At 43.2% G+C, this 18,637-nt stretch overlaps 1 protein-coding gene across 3 annotated transcripts in view; it reads right to left on the bottom strand.

Annotated features, from left to right (window-relative positions):
• LOC123762880 (ubiquitin-conjugating enzyme E2 T) overlaps positions 1–18,637 on the bottom strand; it is a 65,566-nt gene that overhangs the window by 13,475 nt on the left and 33,454 nt on the right. For all 3 annotated transcript variants that reach the window (XM_045749611.2, XM_045749610.2, XM_045749607.2), the window contains exon 4: positions 4,799–5,003. In XM_045749611.2, coding sequence (XP_045605567.1) covers positions 4,799–5,003 — 205 coding nt within the window. The remainder of the gene's footprint in view (positions 1–4,798; positions 5,004–18,637) is intronic.

Below are 18,637 nucleotides of genomic sequence, written 5' to 3'. Positions count from 1 at the left end.
GTAGGCGTAGAAAAAAATCTCACAAAGACTGTGTGTATGTATATGTATGGGTATAAAGTATATATGGAAGCTGATCAGAATTACATTTCACCTTTGTGAATGTACATTAATGACACTATGTAAAAGACACATCAAACACTTTATGTAGGGCATACGTAAATCTGTGAATCTATGTATTTACGTATGTAGGTTAGCTTAGCATTTTAAAAGCACCGAATCACCTTCTGTGGTTGAGTGTTCAACAAACCCTTGAACTAGATGTTTAACACTTCTCTAACCCTGTCCATGGAGGACAGAAGAAAATGTATATATGCTGGTTAGCATTGTAAATGTGTGGCCACGTCTGTGGTAGAAAAGAATAATAATAAACAAAAAAAAAAACTGAACCAGCAGTGTACCAGACCAATCAAACTTAATGGAAGAGGCGGAGAAATCCACCTTCGGGGGGCCAAACGTCCGGCATAGCCAACTGGAAGAGTCAGCGTTGAGTGTCCATTCCTTGGACCGGGAAATGAACTGCAAAAGGCTTTCCGCCAAGACGTTGGAAACGGCCCTGATATTAACCACATGGAGAGCTAAACCCCGAAAACTCAGCAGAAGAAAAACTAGAAGCGACCAACCCCAAAGGACCAAGGATCGCAGAGACCCTCCACTGTTCAGGCAATGAACCCACAGAGTGCAGTCCGAATGAAGCCAGACACTTTGCCACAAACTCCCACACCGTGCTGTAGGCCCGAAGGAAAGCCGGAGCCCACTGCCCCTGGCCGGCCTGGTGAGCACTGGTAACAAAGCCCCAGCCGAGAGACAAGGCGTCCGTGAACACATCGAGCGAGGGCTACAGATGGTGCTAAGGCACCGAACCCCGAAAAATCCAAAGAGGATGCAGGAGACGCAGCAACTGATGCAAGGCACCCGGGGGACGAACCCAGCGATCGCGAGAGCGGTGGAAGGGACGGCCCCGAAGGAACCAGAACAGACGCCGGAGCCAAACCTGACCCAGCAGGTAAACGATCAAAGCAAAGTTCAAATTCCCACACAACTGCTCGAGCAACCACCAAGTGACCCACGAAACAGCCCTAAAAAACAGCCGACGACTGGATTGCAACCGGAGCAATGCTGCCGGAGGGAGAGACAAGGATGCTGTCCAGGACTCCCTGACTAGGCTCAGCCAAGTCCGAACCCGAGATGGAATCAGATGGGACTTCCGCCAGTTTACCAGGAACCCGAAACTGGCGACCTGTGAAAGAACCAAACCCCTGACGAGCAGACAAGCGGACTGGCTGGGAGCCCACACCAACCAGTTGTCGGGAAAGGCCAAAACCCAAATGCCTAGCAGATGCAAAGGGGCCACCATGACCCGGTAAGATGCGTGAAAACGGGAGGTGCCAGATTCAGCCCGAAGGAAAAGCAATGAAAGCGGAAAACATGTCACCCCACCACAAAATCTAACCAGTCCCTGAACCCCGCATGAATTGGGACATGCCAAATACACGTCCCGGAGGTCCAGAAACACCATCTAAGAACATGGCTCCAAGAGAAACCAGACCTGGGACAGAGTGGTCATCCTGAAGGAGGGACAAAAAATCCAGCAATCCAGAATGAACCAAAGATCTGCACAGTACTGTTTTGGCACTGGAAAAAAGTGGGAAACCCACTTGAGGGACGAGGTCGTCTCAACCACACCCACTCCAAGATGACCTGACGAAGTGAAGGGGAAGAAGCCTGTCCCGCCAACCCCGAAGCACCCGAAGGAGGAGAGGCCGGAAGACACAACCTGAACTGCCCACGAAGCATGGGACCAGGCGTGGGCAAACAGAGCCATCCTCCCTCCCCAATATCTCGTCAACGGGGTGACCCACGAAAGGACCGATGGCCTTTCAGAGAAACCGACTTACGCGCAGAGTGAGCCAACCAGACGAATATGGCTCCGGAGCAGGCACCAGCTCAAACTGGCAACAAGGACCCACCTTGACCAGCAGAGACTTGAGCCCTGGCACGACCTTTTCGGGAAGCACGATTTTACTTGGATTTCAGATAGATAGATAGAGATATATATATATATATATATATATATATATATATATATATATATCTCTATCTATATATATATATATATATATATATATATATATATATATATATATATATATATATATATATATATATATATATATATATATATATATATATATATATATATATATATATATATATATATATATATATATATATATATATATATATATATATATATATATATATATATATATATATATATATATATATATATATATATATATATATATATATATATATATATATATATATATAAGAGGTGGCCTTGAACAAGGCCACCAGGGCCACCAGGGCCACCAGAGCTAGTGTAGTGTCGCCACAATCCAGAGCGGATCCTGGCGACACTACGTCCTCACAGAGATGTTTGGCAAACCCCTCCACAAAGCTCCAGACATGCAAAACCACAGCCAGGTGTGAACGTTCCCTATGGTCATCTGCAATAAGAGCCCCGGAGATCATAGGCAGCTGTACGTAGAGCGTTCTCTTGCCCACATCCTTTGGAAGTGCAAGAGCAAACAGGCAAGACCGAAGGGGAAAGGGGATAAATTGTGACCCCACCCATAAACACCCAAAACACGAAGCACACCTTCTGCCAGGAAAGAAGAGGGTTGACAGCCAGCCATGATCAGCCCAAGACCTCTAACTGTAACCAAAATGAGGAAATAGGTCCAAACTCAAAAAAGCAGGATCCATCATTGAAAAGAGGTCTGAAATCCACAGAAGGTACTAAAGCAAATCCATATGAAGGTGCAGTGCGGAAGGATGGAACTTCCACTGGACAACTAGGATTCATCCTTTTTCTGGGACCTGGAAACAAACCCAAGGGGAAGCAACTGAGTGATCCAACTCATACAGGGGAAGAAGAAAAATTGATTCCCTCTAACATAAAACCTTAAGAAAGAACCAAGAGCCAATCAGAGATGAAAGGCACCCAAGGGCACTCCTTGAGCTCCCACTCACCCTGGAAGCCTGCCACAAAAGCCTCGGGGCAGAGCCTAAGTCCTCGCACAACACTTGAGACAGGAAGATGTCCTTCAAAGGAGGCAGCTTGGGGCAAGGAAGCAGTTGTGAAGGCGAGCAGCCCGAAACCCCTGCAGGACTGGAAGGCTAAACTACCACCACCACCACCGAAGTGAAAGGGATCATCCCCAGAGAAGGAGGAGGTAGTGTAGATCGAGTCCAGGTGATCAACACCTCCAATTCTGGGTCCCTAAACACCACAGGGGCCAACTCAGCAGCTTCCAGCTGATCAATACGCCACAAGTTCATCACATGGGCAAACTTAGCCCTTAAAAATGGGGGCTGCCTGGAAAGCCTCCAGCTGGGAAACAGAATCCATCAAGACAGAGAGACTAGCTGAAAGCAGACCTCACAGGACTCAGGAATGTAAACATCACTGACCTAACAGGTAGTATGATGGGGGTAGAAAGAATGATCATCATCAGATAGAAAAGATAATGAACACCCCTCAAACTTGCAAAAAGCCAAACTGGGCTTGCTGGGCCACTCTATAAGGATTACGAGAGAGACTGGAGGGAATTCCCAGGGCCTGAAGGAAAACCAAGTGGGTAACCCCCCAAGCACTGAAGCCACTCGCTAAATGAGCAGACACCAACCATAGCCTAACACCCAGCTATGGGTGGTGAACGTGGGGTGCCATGTAAACAAGTACACAAACCCCCAGTGCGCCCCAACGGAAGCAAAGAACACTAACCAAGTGTCCAACAAAGGAAGCAAGACCCTTGAACAGCCCAAGGTAGAGCCCCCATCCCGGTGGGGTGGCCTTAATGGACAGTGACCACACCAGAGAGAGTAAACTCTGGCTGTGCAAGGGCAATGTTAGCAGGCACATAGGGAAGAAAACTTTGAGTACTTGTAGCATGAAATGCACAAAGAGCCAAGCCCACACAACAAGCAGAAATCAAAACATGCATTGAGGCTTCCACTAAAATTGGAAACAATACAACAAAGCAAATGGCCCCAACAGAACAAGCAAGTCCAAGGAAGGGTTGAAGCTTCGGGGCTTGCCTACAAGCTGGTTTGAGGAAATACTACAAGTTGGTGTGGTGATACCAACAACAAGAAAAGGACTAACTTGGAGAGCCACCCGAGAGGCAGAGCCAGGATGCCTGATGGTGTTAATCTGTACTAATGACTTTCGAGCTCATTTGAGTGAATCTCTTGTTCTGTGTGACTCGGTTGCAGTAGTTGTTTGTATACTTTTTCAAAGCTTCTTTTTTTGAAAACCCTCCAGTTGCCTGTGAAGCTGTGCAGACTTTCTGGATGCTTTTTCTGGTGAAGGAAGGGAACTATCAGGGGAAGTGCCAAGCCATTGCGACTATATAGCACTTGGAAGGGGTCAGGATAAGGATTTGGGAGAGGACAGGAGGAAAGGATTAGGATTTAACGCCGACCTGCATGAAGCGAGACCCTACCATCGCTCTACCGTCCAGCCCAAGTGGTTGGGATTTTACTGGTGAGGTGTTTGATTGTCACCTGTTCTCTGTGCCTCAGTGAAAGGGCCCATTCTGGCTCTGGTTCTCGGTAGGCCAAACAAAACTAACCACTGTCGATGTGCCCATTTAGTATAAAGCAATCTCAGGAAGATAGCATCAAGAATCCACAAGGGTCTCCCTCCAGAAAATAATCTTTAAACTTTGAAATAGTAAGACATTAGACTTTAGACATTATCATAATAATAAAACACAGTACAGGTACTAACAATTTCAGTCATTAACGGATCATTTGGGTTTGGAGAAGCCATAAGAAGACGTATGGAGGTTAGGACACTGGCCAGGTTGTGAGCTGGCCGCCAACTTCCTGATGGAGGTAGTTTTAGAATGTCCAAGCAAATTCTTCCAGCAGAGTCAATATTGGGATGGTAAATCTTTGTAAGAAATCGTACTTTTGGCGGCAAGAATGGATATCTGAAAATATAACTCCATAAGTATTTGTTATCCAGTAAATTAAGTAGTCTCAGATCACTAATTTGGATCACATGGAACCAACCTTGATCAGAATCTCCACACATTTGAATTGCCTTAATTTCCACATATAATAAATGCATAAGCATTGTTAAAACATTTTCACAGAAATAAATAAAATATGAATACAATAACAGATATTTCACCTTATCTTGGTGGAATTAACAATTGTCTTAATCACTGAATGACTAATTTTGAACTTTGAAGTAGCCATAGACTCTGCACAAGGCTCTGATTTCTGGAATTCCATACTAAAAAAACCAGCGATGAATGTAATGAAACGCCATTTTCTGGGTGAAACCCGGAGGCTCCCCGGAGCTTATCCAGGCTGATATGCTAATGTCAGACATTGGCATCAGTCATGTGTATGGAGTTCTGAGGGCCTACTGGGGACCATGAGCCTGGCCCCCTTAGAGGCATGGGAAGCAATGGCCTATAGAAACCCCAGTGTGGTTGGAAGCATTCTATGTCTTGTTACGATCCCAGGTAGCTGGAGAACGAGTCTACCCCCCTGTGAGTTATTTGGCAAACCTGACCCAATTAAGCAGTCAAAAGGAAAGATAGACATGGGAATACTACTGTTTCCACTCGATTATCCGGACTATAGTATCCACTCAATTTAACGGCCTATATGGGGCTGTACCTTGGTCGTTATTTCCGGAGCTCCGTTATTTACGAAGTTAAGTCGGGTCGGGTAATTTTTCAAGTAACATTCAGGTAGGATATATTTTATACTATATAACTAAAATTAAATAAAGTTCATTGTGTAATTGCGTTCCAATTTAGTGCCATGCCGACGATTAAGCCAGCTGTTGGCTGCTGCATGGATGATGTGTGAACACGGTCTAATCAAGTCCAGATGGGTGGGAAAAAATTGGTTCATTCCTTTGTATTGCAAAATATTTCATGTATCAATCAGTGATTGTTAATATTTTCAATAAAATTTTAGAGATGTGTTTTATTTTACCCTGAACAGTGCAGGTAATGTATTTTTAATGTTATGACACAGGCTGTGGCGACCAGGCCATACAGTACAATGGCGATCGAGCCTTGTCACTGAGAGCTAGCCAAGACGAAATATTTTGAGCTCACCTTTTCTCTGCTAACGATAGAATATACATTTGCAGAGACTAATATGTAGCTCTTGTTGAAAAAAATAATTAATATGTTGTAATATTATAATAAAATTGGTAAATTGACTTACTTTTAATGAAGCTGAAGATTACAAAGCTATGAAGATTACGTCATCCTCTGCAGCACTTGTTTTATATTGTTTATATTGTATACAGGGTACATACAGTATGTACACTTATTTTCAGGCATTCACTTCACACAACAGTTAGGCTTACTACTAATTCACATGAGTTCTAATTCTACTTCACTATTGACAATTATTTCTAATGTATATTTACACTGTACAGTATCTTTTTGTCAAGGCTTAATTAATCATTAACACTTGCAATACTGTACTCTATTCAACACTTTTTACATTAATTTATATGCCTTTCAATCATATTTTATATCATTAGTGGATGACTTGTCACGACTTGTCGATGGGAATTCAGCATCGGCGGGTGCAGCATGGCTTGCAGAGCATTCGTTGCCGGCGGATGCTCCACGACTTGTCGATGGGAATTCAGCATCGGCGGGTGCAGCATGGCTTGCAGAGCATTCGTTGCCGGCGGATGCTCCATGACTTGTTGATGGGAATTCTGCATCAGCGGGTGCAGCATGGCTTGTCGACAAAGATTTTCACGAACCGTTGAAATCATGAATTTATCTATTTTTGTCTGAATCTGATTTTCTCTGGCTAACGTTCTGAGACATTGCTTAAAGCCTGTAAAGTGTACATAAAAATTTCCAACAACCTCATGTTTACTTTTTCTTGAATATTCAATGAGTTCCTCAATTTGTTCCAATCTTTTCTGATATCCGACACCTCTAGGCAGAGCCTCACCAACATTGTCCAAGTCATCATCGGAGTCATTTCCGAGAACACTTTACGCATTTTGTTCTTCAGTTAACAATTCATAACCAGGATCATAATCATTTTCTAACCATTCATTGATATCATTCACTTGTACACCCTGACCAGCTTGGAGCAACATTGTTCGGATCGTTTCTTCAAACCCTTCAAAATCATTGGCTTCATTTTCAAAACCTTTGAATTCACTATCAGATACTACTGCGTCACATCTAGGCCTCTCTGTTCACAGTTTCTTCCATGAATTTGTTAGTGTGGTTTCTTTCACTTTATTCCAAAGCCTAGACCAGTGGAATATTGCTTCCCTGATTGTGTACTTTTTTAAAATTTTCTAGTGTTCTTTGAGCCCTTGTATCTTTTCCTGTCAATTCATCTTCCCCGCTAGGTAGAACAACTAAAACATCTTCAAACATTGCTGTTTGGTACATACGTTTAGCAGCAAGGATAACACCTTGGTCCATGGGCTGGATCAAGGATGTTGTGTTTGGTGGAAGTGCCATGCATTTTATTCTGCCATCCCTTGAAATTAACTTGCTAATGGGATGAGCAGGGGCATTATCTAGCAGCAACAATGCCTTAACCTCACTGGCCTTTATTCCACATTTGTTGATCTGGAATTCTCTGACTTCTTTGCAAAAGTGGTTTTCAAACCAGTCCATAAATATTGTTTGATTAAACCATGATTTCTTAGAACTAATATATTACGGGTAGTGCCTGCATTATATTTTTTAAGGCTCGAGGATTTTTAAACTTGCCTACCACAGCACATTTTGTCCTGTGAGAGGCATCAGCATTAGCACAGAGAAGACTGAGAGTCGTTCCTTCCTTATCTTTCGTCCAGGAATATTTTCCTGCATCCTACTGGTTAAGGATGTACTTGGTACAGCTCGCCACATAAACCCAGTCTCGTCAGCATTATATACTTGATATTTGCTTAAATTATTACTGACAATGTACTCGTTTAATTTAGCCTTGAATGAATCAATATTAGTGGGATCAGCACTTGACACCTCACCAGAAATTTTTTTGGTGTTTGAAATGTTATACCGAGCCTTAAATCTTCCAACCCACCCATCACTTGCATTGAAATCTTTTATACCTAATTGAATGGCAAGTTTACTTGCTGCAACTTTAAGCTCTTCAAATCTTATTGCCATGTCAATTGTGCGGTGCTGAATAAACCACTTATACACTGCAGCATCCAATTGTGGATACTGACCAGACTTTACTGTTTTTCTCAAACATGCAGCACCAGAAGTAGCAGACTCTGTTGTGCTCACATATTTTAATAGAGTATCCTTCTGTTTCTTGATGTCACTTACTGTACTTTTCCCGATGTTAAACTCTGCTGCTGCTCTTGCATGAGAATATCCTTTATCGAGTTTCTTAATTAACTCCAGCTTCTGTGCAACCGTCAGGCGCTTCCTTTGGGTACCTTTTGGCATTTTGTAAATTAAAGAGAAGATCACAATTAACAGAACAGTAATGTCCTTCACAATTGAAGCTAGCCGCGCGAGTTCACAGTAAACAATGGGAACACATGGCCCAGCGCAGTACTGTACATTCTAGGTCCGTGGGAAAAAAAATACCTAGTGCTTATACTATAAAAGGTATTTAATAAGAAAAAGACTTTTGCTTAATAAAAACAGTTTCAAAATATTTTATTAATAATAATTTAGAATTTTCTTCATTAAACTGAATCATTTTAAAAGAAAATTAAGATGTAATACTGTATATGACTCTGGACAATCGAGGTCGGTGGCCTGGTCGCCATGTGAGGGGACGCCGATGCCACAACAAACCCAATACCAACGGTCGGTAATATCAACCGCCAGACCGGTATAGGAGGCTCCAGATACCGGTCTCCCAAACTGGTCGTTATTACCGGCAGATCGGTATAAAAGAGGGCATTAAATTGAGTAGATACTGAAGGACCTCCAGCCGGATAATCACGTGTTCCGGATAATGGTACTTTTTCACCTCTGAGTCCAAAAGTGACCATTTCCAATTATTTTTATACTACACAACATAATTTGAATTGCCTTGCCACATATAATTATTAAATATTCAATTAGAAAAATCAACTTGCCTTGTTGTTGTTCGTCTTCTTGATTGATGCCACACATCTTGAAGTTAAGAATTCTTGACAATTTACGTAGCCTATACTAACACTAAAATTACTGTACGGTTCATTAAGCAAAGTTAGTTTTGACTGCCAGCTGCTGAAGTCTCACTGGTTGAAGGCACTTGGGTTGCCTGTGACGCCTCACTTGTTGAAGGTGCTTGGCTTGCCTGTGGTGCCTCATTTGTTGAAGGCGCTTGGCTTGCCTGTGACGCCTCACTTGTTGAAGGCGCTTGGCTTGCCTGTGACGCCTCATTTGTTGAAGGCGCTTGGCTTGCCTGTGACGCCTCACTTGTTGAAGGCGCTTGGCTTGCCTGTGACGCCTCACTTGTTGAAGGCGCTTGGCTTGCCTGTGACGCCTCATTTGTTGAAGGCACTTGGCTTGCCTGTGAGGCCTCACTGGTTGAAGGCGCTTGGCTTTATTTTCTTACCATATAAGAATCAAGTTTAGCTTGCCTTCTGTGTTCATTGGCCTATTGTATGATCAGCTCTTTGGTTCGCCTTAGGCTTCACTTCACTTGAAGTCGACCGGCCATTTTCACAAAGTTGTATAACACGTAACTTGTCTTTAATTGTTAGGACAACCTTCTTCCTCTTAACCCTTAAACCGTGCAAATCATATATATATGATATCAGTGACAAAACCGAAACTGCGCACATCATATATATATGATTTCGTGTCTAGCGCTATAATTTAAACGCCCCGCCTGGGATAGGGGCAGCTATAGTACAGCCATGACCGATAGTTGCCAGATGCCACCTAGAAAAAAAATCCAGGCCAACATTCTTGGGTGTTAGAGCGTCAGTATTGAGCAAGCCACCAAGGCTCGCGCACGCAGCACGAGCTCACAGCACCGCTGTTCAGCTTGTGACCACAGCATCGCCTACAAATGCCATAATATATATGATACTGCTATTATTTAGCAGTGATAGTATTACTGAAGCCCCCTGACTGTGATAAAACTGACCAGGATTCTGATAATAGCAAGATTGTGGTGATATTTAGCGCTGTGCTCCAAGGAGGGAGGAGTAAGGCTGTGGAGGGAGGGTTGTGGGGTCATCTTCTGACTGTGTGTGGCCACCATATGGTTATTGACTGCACTCACCATACCAGCTTAGTGGTTCACTATGGTGAACACAAATGTAGATACTTATATATAACGTGTGTATAGTGTGAGATAACAGCGGGAGTAGGAGGTTGGTAGGCGCCATTTTGGTGAGGGAGGAGCGTCGTCTGCACGACTTGTCATGTTGTTTACTGATGGCCACTATGGTCTTTGGGCACCATACCAGCTTATTTGTACAGGTATGGTGAATAAAACAGGTAGATACTTATATATAATGTGTGTATATAGCGTAATAACACCACAAACAATATTGTTGGAGGAGAAATATTAGTGCGTCTGGCCTTGAGGGCAGCCGCCAATCAGCTGACTGTGTGAGTAGCTACGTCTTTGTGCCTTTACTCACCATAGAAGCTTAGATGTACAGTTATGGTGAACAAAACATGTAAATACGTATATATAACGTCTGTGTATAGTGAATAAATGCAAAAACAGTATTGTGGGAGGAGATTGAGGGCGAGTGAGGTGGTGTTGAGGAAGGGAGTGGTAGTGAGTGGCTCGAAGGTGTGTGGCGGTCACTCCTCGTTGCTTTTTGACTCACAAGACCAACTTAGTAGTTCGTTATGATGTACAAAACATGCAGATACTTATATATAACCTGTGTATATAGTGTAACAGCAAAACTATTTGTTTATTGTTTTATGAACATAATAATTGAATCACTAATATGCACACCATAATTTTGAGTACAGCGATGGTTCATACATTTTATTATATAAATATACCACAATTCACTGTATGGAATAATATTACTGCAAAAAAACTAAGAAAAAATCAATCAGAGACATTGAAATAATTAGGTAATAATATATTTGTGGCAACTGCCGTCTGATAGCTCGGGCGGAGTAGACCTCCTCTGGCGAAGGCTCTGCCAATGCCCCTTTTTTTGCCACACTTCCCTACCCTATTGCGGCTAAAATATGCCACCTATGATTTTTTTGTTATTTTTTCCGTGATCAGGGAACAAAAATGAACACTTCTATAAGACGAAAGAATTTTTTAATTTTTTTTTTGTTGCACCTGTGGGTGTGAATTCCATTTGGGCCCCTAGCGGTTTGAGGGTTAACACCTGCAGAATGATCGATGCTGCTACCAGACATAGTCTTGGCCAAAAATGTTCAAAGTTGCTATGAAAATAAAAAGTTATTTAAAAAAATATTTCACTAATGGCACAGCACTGTGGTATAACGAGGGACGGGAGCACATGGGTTGACCAGGCTTGGACACGTCCACCTGGGGCAGCTGTAACACATTACATAGGCCGCAAGGAGGAAAAACTCTCAATATTTTTTAAGTAAACTTAAGCCTGTGCAAATTGTTTTTAGGAAACTTATATATTTGTAATTACATAATTACTAGTAATTCTTTTGTTTTTGGCTATGATGAATTGTTCTAAAATTAATGGTAATTCCTGTACTGTAGTGTACTGGCCCCTCCACAACCCCCTTATCCCCCAGGTGGTCCCACCCGACGCTCCCCTCTCTCCCGACACCACCCACCCACCCCACCCCCTCCTCCACCATGCGCCTCAAGCCACAGCCAGATGGGATTAATATGGTATGGCCCACCCCTTGGCTTTCATATCCGGACAATTCAATGATTATTCGGCTGACTGTCCGAATAGTGTAACATAGGCAGCAAGTTAACCGGCTCCGATTTTTTATCTGGCTAAACCAGCTTTTATCCAGCTCCCATGGCCATTTTGGCCAGATATTGAGAACTTTATCCGGTCACAATTTTGGCCATATAAGGGCATTTTCCGGATGTTCGAATCCCGGTTAATCGAATGTGTACCATATATATTAAATATGTGGCTAATATTGATGAATAGTTTAAAAAATCATGAGCAGTGGATAAATATGTAAATAAATTACTTGACAAGAGATGTGGAGAGTTTGTTGGTAAGGTGTGAGACTCATGGCAGGAGTCTTGATCTTACTCGAGCAACAGAAGTCGTGGGGAGAAGGAGGTTGCATTGTCTTTCTGTCCCTGGCAGTAAGGAAAGAACCTCTAATTTCGTGCTCCGTCAAGAGGAGGAACTAGTCAGGCGTTCGTGTATGAAGCCTGGGGCTCGGGTCAGGAATAAGAAAGGCCAGGTGAAGCAGTTTAATAGTGATTTTGTAGGAAACGGGGATCGCCAATGTCAAAGACTGGGGCTTGAACGCACCCCACACCCGATAAATTCTGCGGTAAGTCATTTTAACCAGTTGTTAGTGATTGCCTGTAGTTGATCGTGTGCCCAGCGATCGTGGCAAGCGTTTATGAATACATTAGGCATATTTTATTAAGGCAGTAATCTTAAATAAGAGAGTAAAGATGAGGCGACCATCTGGAAGGCAGAGTGACGCGTCCACCCTCTCCGAGCACCCATGGGTGACTGAGGTAGGCAGCCTTGCAGGCGGAGGGCTGCCGAGGTGAGGCAGAGTATGGATTCGCCCTGGATGGGAGAGTCCCTCTCGCGACATGCGAGAGTTTAAAAGAGATGTCGAGTGAAGATACTTATGTTGTTTGAATATACAACATAAGTATCTACCGCAGGACCTTGCCTTTACCTTGAGGACTACTATACTGTATAGTAAGGAAAGAGGGAAGGGAGGCGGGGGCTCTGTGGGGAATACTGACTCGTGGGATTTATTTATTTATTTACAATTTATTAATTTATTTCATTAATTTATTATGATAGCGGATTGTATGATACTAAAGTGGACTGTATGATATTAATTTCCCACAAGTAGCTTTCTATACAAGTTGGGGGGTTATTAATTATATAGTCTATCAATCAAAATTATCAATTGGTAGACAATTCACTAGAATTGTTAATACTACATGGGTTAGTGAAATATGTTTTAAAAGCCTTAGCTGACTAGAAGGCTTCAGCATTCTGGTGTTGGTATAAACATGGGAGAAGCCAGCCAGTTTCGTGGACTCGTGATGTTATGTGCTGGATGGAACAAGATCAGTCAAGTGGTCTTCCCTCTTTGAGTGATTCCACATTAATAACTTCACTTTTCAATTTACCTGCGAGCAAGATTGCACAGTTATTTGCTGCACATAAATTATTCTGTTTACATGTCTTGTATATAATAATCTGAAATAAAAAGCAAAATTATGGCTCACCCTTGGATTTGTTGTTTATGTACTGCATAACCATAACAATAAATTACACAATGAATAGAGCTCTATAAATCATTTAGTATACTGTACAGATACAATGCCTTCCCTGGATACAATGGTGTCGATTTGTGCTGTCTAACTCCTACATGAGCGTAGCTCTCATCCTGTAACTACACTTAGGTAATTAGAATAACTTGTTATGCACAAGTACTCGATATGACAACATGAAACGTTTGAACTGTCCAGGGTTAAAAATGGCTACTTTGTCCCGCTCATGCATCGGGCGTCTTCTCCAGATTCATTTTATCAAGAAGTGAAAAGAAAGTTTATATTTAATTTGTTTTGGTACTGATAATTAAGTTCGTTTCAGGGAAATGTTTTTATAATGTTTACAGTCTAGAGACTGATGTTTTAAGATGAATTCACATTATTATTAGCTGGTGAATTTAATAGCAACGTGGCAATGATATCCCCGTTTTCTTCCGAGTAAAATTCCACTGCAATCTCGTTTTCTTTGAATGATTAAAGAATATTATTTGAGTTAATTTTTTAGTACATAATAAGCAGCAATATTAGCTGCATATTGTATTAAAGGTTAGTAAATGGTGTCGTTTTTTCTGACAGGCTCTGCTGATAAGGAAAGACAGAGTTTCAAAGAGATGGACATCCCAGGCTTTAAAGGATTCAGACTACGTAACAGGAACTATGACAATGGGAGGACTTAAGATAATAGTAGCAGTAATTAATAACTTCTCTATTAAATGGTAGAAGACCTAGACAGGAGTTTGATAGAAACAACATGGCAACATTAATATAATACAGCAGCAGCAGTTTCAGTTGCCTGCAGGAATGGATCCAGACTTTTAATCATGGGAAGACCCATGATTTAACCACTGGAAGACTTGGAGAATGGAGAACCACATGGAGGTGCAGATACATGGAGAGCTAAACTACTGGATGAGGACACAAGAAACTTTTTGAACCAACACATCTAGGGACCCACAAGAATGAGAGGCAATGATGAACCAGCTAGACTCAACTTGATATTCACCTTGAATGAGTCAGACATAAAGGAAGTAAAACTAGAAGCCCCCATGAGAATGAGTGACCACAGCATACCAATATTTGATTATTTGGTGGAAGAAGGGATAATGAATCCAAGGAAGGGATCAGAAAGGAAAAGCTGGCTTACTGAAGAGGAAACTATAATGAGATGAGGAACTTCCTAATGGGAATACCATAGGAAACAGAACTCAAAGAAAAGACTGTACAAGATATGATTGACTACGTCACCCAGAAGCCAGGAAGCTGCAGACAGGTTTATCGCAGCCCAAAAGGAGAAAAATGAAAAGCAACCAAAGAATCCATGGTTCAATCAGGTATGTAAGGGAAGCAAAGCAATTAATAACCAAACCACGAGCCAGATGAAGAGACGACGACGTTTCAGTCTGAAATGTTGTCGTCTCTTCATCTTCTGGTGTATGGTTTGGTCATCATATCTTCAGCCACATTATTGTAACTCACATTCTGCAAAGTAATCAAGTACAAGAACATGGAGAAACTACAGAAATAACAGAACATCAGAGAGCAGAGGAAGATACTAGAGGGGCCAGGAATGAGCAACTCAGAGTGAGGAGAGAAGCAGAGACAGTATGAAAATGACATTGCTAGTGAAGCCAAGACCCAACCAAAACTGCTCTACAGCCACATCAAGAGCAAAACAGCAGTGAAGAAACAAGTGATGAAACTGAGAAAACGGAAGACCAAATACACAGAAAATGACAAGGTGTGAGAAGAACTCGACAAGAGATTCTAGGAGGCCTTAACAATAGAGCAAGGGAAAGTCCCTGCACTGAGAAAGGAGGCGGTAAGCCAAGCAACCTCGGAGGAGTTTGAGCTTACCGGTGATAAGATAAACTCAAACTCCTTACCTCTTTAAGCTCCAACAGATCCAAGGTATCTGTTGGAGTGACAAAGACAAGGTAAAAGAATGTGACAAAGGCTGTTGGGCCTGACAGAATCTCACCATGGATACTAAAAGAGGGTGCAGAAGCACTAAGCATGCCACACTCTATGGAGTACAACAGGTCACTGGATACAGGAGACCTACCAGAAAGCTGGAAGATAGCTAATGTTTTCCCAATATACAGTGGAACCTCGAATAACAAATTTAATCCGTTCTGGCGCCGTGATCGTCATGTGAAATGGACATCATACAAAACGAATGTCCGCATTGACATTAATGGAAATCAAATTAATCCGTTTTACCACCGAAAAACATTAATATGATATTCGATGTTTTAAATAATGGAGCAGCCTACCTTACACTGAACAAACCCTTATGACATTTTTCTTTCCTCAAATTTGTTCAATTTGTTTTTTCATTTGTCTTATAGCAAAAGGTTCGTTCAGTGTTCAGCAGGTAAGCTGCTCCATATGTCTTAAATAAAAAAAATAAAAAAAATAAAACCGTTGAAACAATTTGGAAAACGGAGAAATGCCATAAAGGTTTGTTCAGTGTTTGTCGGGTAGGCTGCTCCATTATGACAATCTTTCTTTGTTTCAAACATGTTCCATTTGTTTTGTATTTTTCATTTACATCTCAATAATAGAGCAGCCTACCCGACAAACACTGAACGAACCTTTATGGCATTTCTCCATTTTTCAAATTGTTTCAACTGTTTTTTTATTTTATTTAAAAAACACGCCTTGGACAAACTGGAGGAATGGTCTAGAAAATGGCTACAGAAGTTTAACTCAAGTAAGTGTAAATTAATGAATTAGGTGAAGGAAGCAGGAGGCTAAACACAAGGTACTATCTGGAGGTGCAACCCTGCAAGAGTCAAGTAGAGGGAAAGATCTGGGGGATTGATATTACACCAAACCTGTCACCAGAAACCCACATCAAAAGGATATCATCAGCAGCATATGCTAGATTAGCCAACATAAGAACTGCCTTTAGAAACTTGTGCAAGGAATCATTCAGAACCTTGTATACCACTTATGTCAAACTAATCCTGGAGTATGCAGCTCCAGCCTGGAGTCCATACCTAGTTAAGCACAAGACAAATTCAGAGAAGATTCAGAGGTATGCCAAGTCCCAGAACTGAGAGGTATGAGTTATGAGGAAAGGCTACAGGAACTAAACATCACGTCCCTGGACGACAGAAGAGAGAGGAGACATGATCACCACCAACAAAATTCTCAGGTGAATTGACAGGGTGATGACCAAACCCCAACTCAGAAGATGGAGAAGCAATGACGTTTTGGTCCGTACTAGACTATTATCAAGTTGTGTGATTGACAGGGTGAACAAAGACAAACTATTTACCATGGGAGGAACAAGGGGACACAGGTGGAAACTTGTGCCTAAATGAGCCATACACAGAGTCATTAGAATGAATTTTTTCAGTGTCAGGGTTGTTATTAAATGGAATGCATTAGGCAATGATGTGGTGGAGAGAGATTCCATACACATTGTGAAAAGTAGATACAGAGCACCACTTGGTTTCCGGACCCCTTGGGGACAAGACCCGTCGGTTATCGTGTAAGTTCATAAACGAGAAATGGAGGAAAATGGAGAGAAAAAAAATTAAAATAAAAAATCTAAGGGAAAAATCAACAGGTTCATAGCATAAATGCGACAGTACTTCCTCCCTCCCTCCCTCCCTCCATCACCACCACTCTACCTCACTGCCACTCTTCCCTCGCTCACTGCTATCTCTCACTGCCTCTCCCTCTCAATGCCTCCCATCCCTCCCTCAATGAATCCCTCCATCACTGCCTCCCATCCCTCCCTCAATGCCTTCCATCCCTCCCTCACTGCCTTCCTCATAACATGAGAACAGCAGGCTATGGCAGAGGGAGCTACTAATGGGGTCGAGGCTAGGCGTAGAGGGGGACATCTGTCAGCGCCTGCTCGCATATGCCAACTGTGCATAATTCATAAATAAAACTATATTTGTTTAATTAATAAATAGGAAACCATAAAACATGTTAATGATTAACAATGTATAGTAATATGCGAAAATTAACATTTTGCATAAATATTTTACAACTAAGATTAAAAATTTTAATACAATAGGGGTGAGAGGTTTGGCAACCATTGCCTGGTCAGCAAATCCTTCCTTACCACCTCCCTCGCCACTCAACCAACAGAGAGGGGAAGAATTAGTGTGAAAGGGAGGGAGGTAGGGAGAGATGCTAGGAGGTATGGAGGGATGGGAGAATTAGGGAGGGAGGGAAAGGCAGACAGGCAGTCTGGCAGGCAGGCAGGCAGGCAGGTTGGCAGGCAGGCAGGCAGGCTGGCAGGCAGGCAGGCAGGCAGGCAGGCAGGCAGGCAGGCAGGCAGGCAGCCAGCCAGCCAGCCAGCCAGCCAGCCAGCCAGCCAGCCAGCCAGCATGCCTCCCTCTCTGCCTGCCAGCCAGCCAGCCAGCCAGCCAGCCTGCCAGCCTGCCTGCCTGCCTGCCTGCCTGCCCTGCCTGCCTGCCCTGCCTGCCTGCCTGCCTGCCTGCCTGCCTGCCTGCCTGCCCTGCCTGCCTGGCCAGCCTGCCTGCCTGCCAGCCTGCCAGCCTGCCTGCCTGCCAGCCTGCCAGCCTGCCAGCCTGCCAGCCTGCCAGCCTGCCAGCCAGCCTGCCAGCCAGCCTGCCAGCCAGCCTGCCTGCCAGCCTGCCAGCCTGCCAGCCTGCCAGCCTGCCAGCCTGCCAGCCTGCCTGCCTGCCTGCCAGCCTGCCTGCCTTTCCCTTCCTCCCTAATTCTCCCATCCTCCCTCACTACTTCCCTGCCTACCTCCTAGCATCTCTCCCTACACCCCCTTCCTCCCTTTCTCACTAATTCTCCCTCTCTCTCTCTCTTATACTGCCTCCCACCTAAGCTCTCCCATCCATCCACCCACCAGTCAGCCATCACTGATGCAATGCATGCATTTGGAGTCAACATGGTGCACAGATGTTTCTTGATTTTGCAGATATGTAAAACAAAATCACAGAATGAACACTCCAGCCTCATGACAAATCAAAATAAAAGGAATAATAGGCCATGAATCTGTGAAATTACAGGGTAGAAGGCACTCTAGAGTGGTGGCGCTTGACACGGTCAGTGGGCAAACTGGACCATCTCCCATCCACCACCACGGGCCGGCGCGACGCTTGGTGGACCGCTTCCTACCCAAACTTTGCTCGTGTAGCATGACTCCCAACCCCAATTGGGAAATTGGAAGTTTCGGATAACTAAA

Source organism: Procambarus clarkii, chromosome 47 (genome assembly GCF_040958095.1).
Source record: "Procambarus clarkii isolate CNS0578487 chromosome 47, FALCON_Pclarkii_2.0, whole genome shotgun sequence".
Classification (NCBI taxonomy): Eukaryota; Metazoa; Arthropoda; class Malacostraca; order Decapoda; family Cambaridae; genus Procambarus; species Procambarus clarkii.
This window is presented reverse-complemented; position numbering and strand designations above follow the sequence as displayed.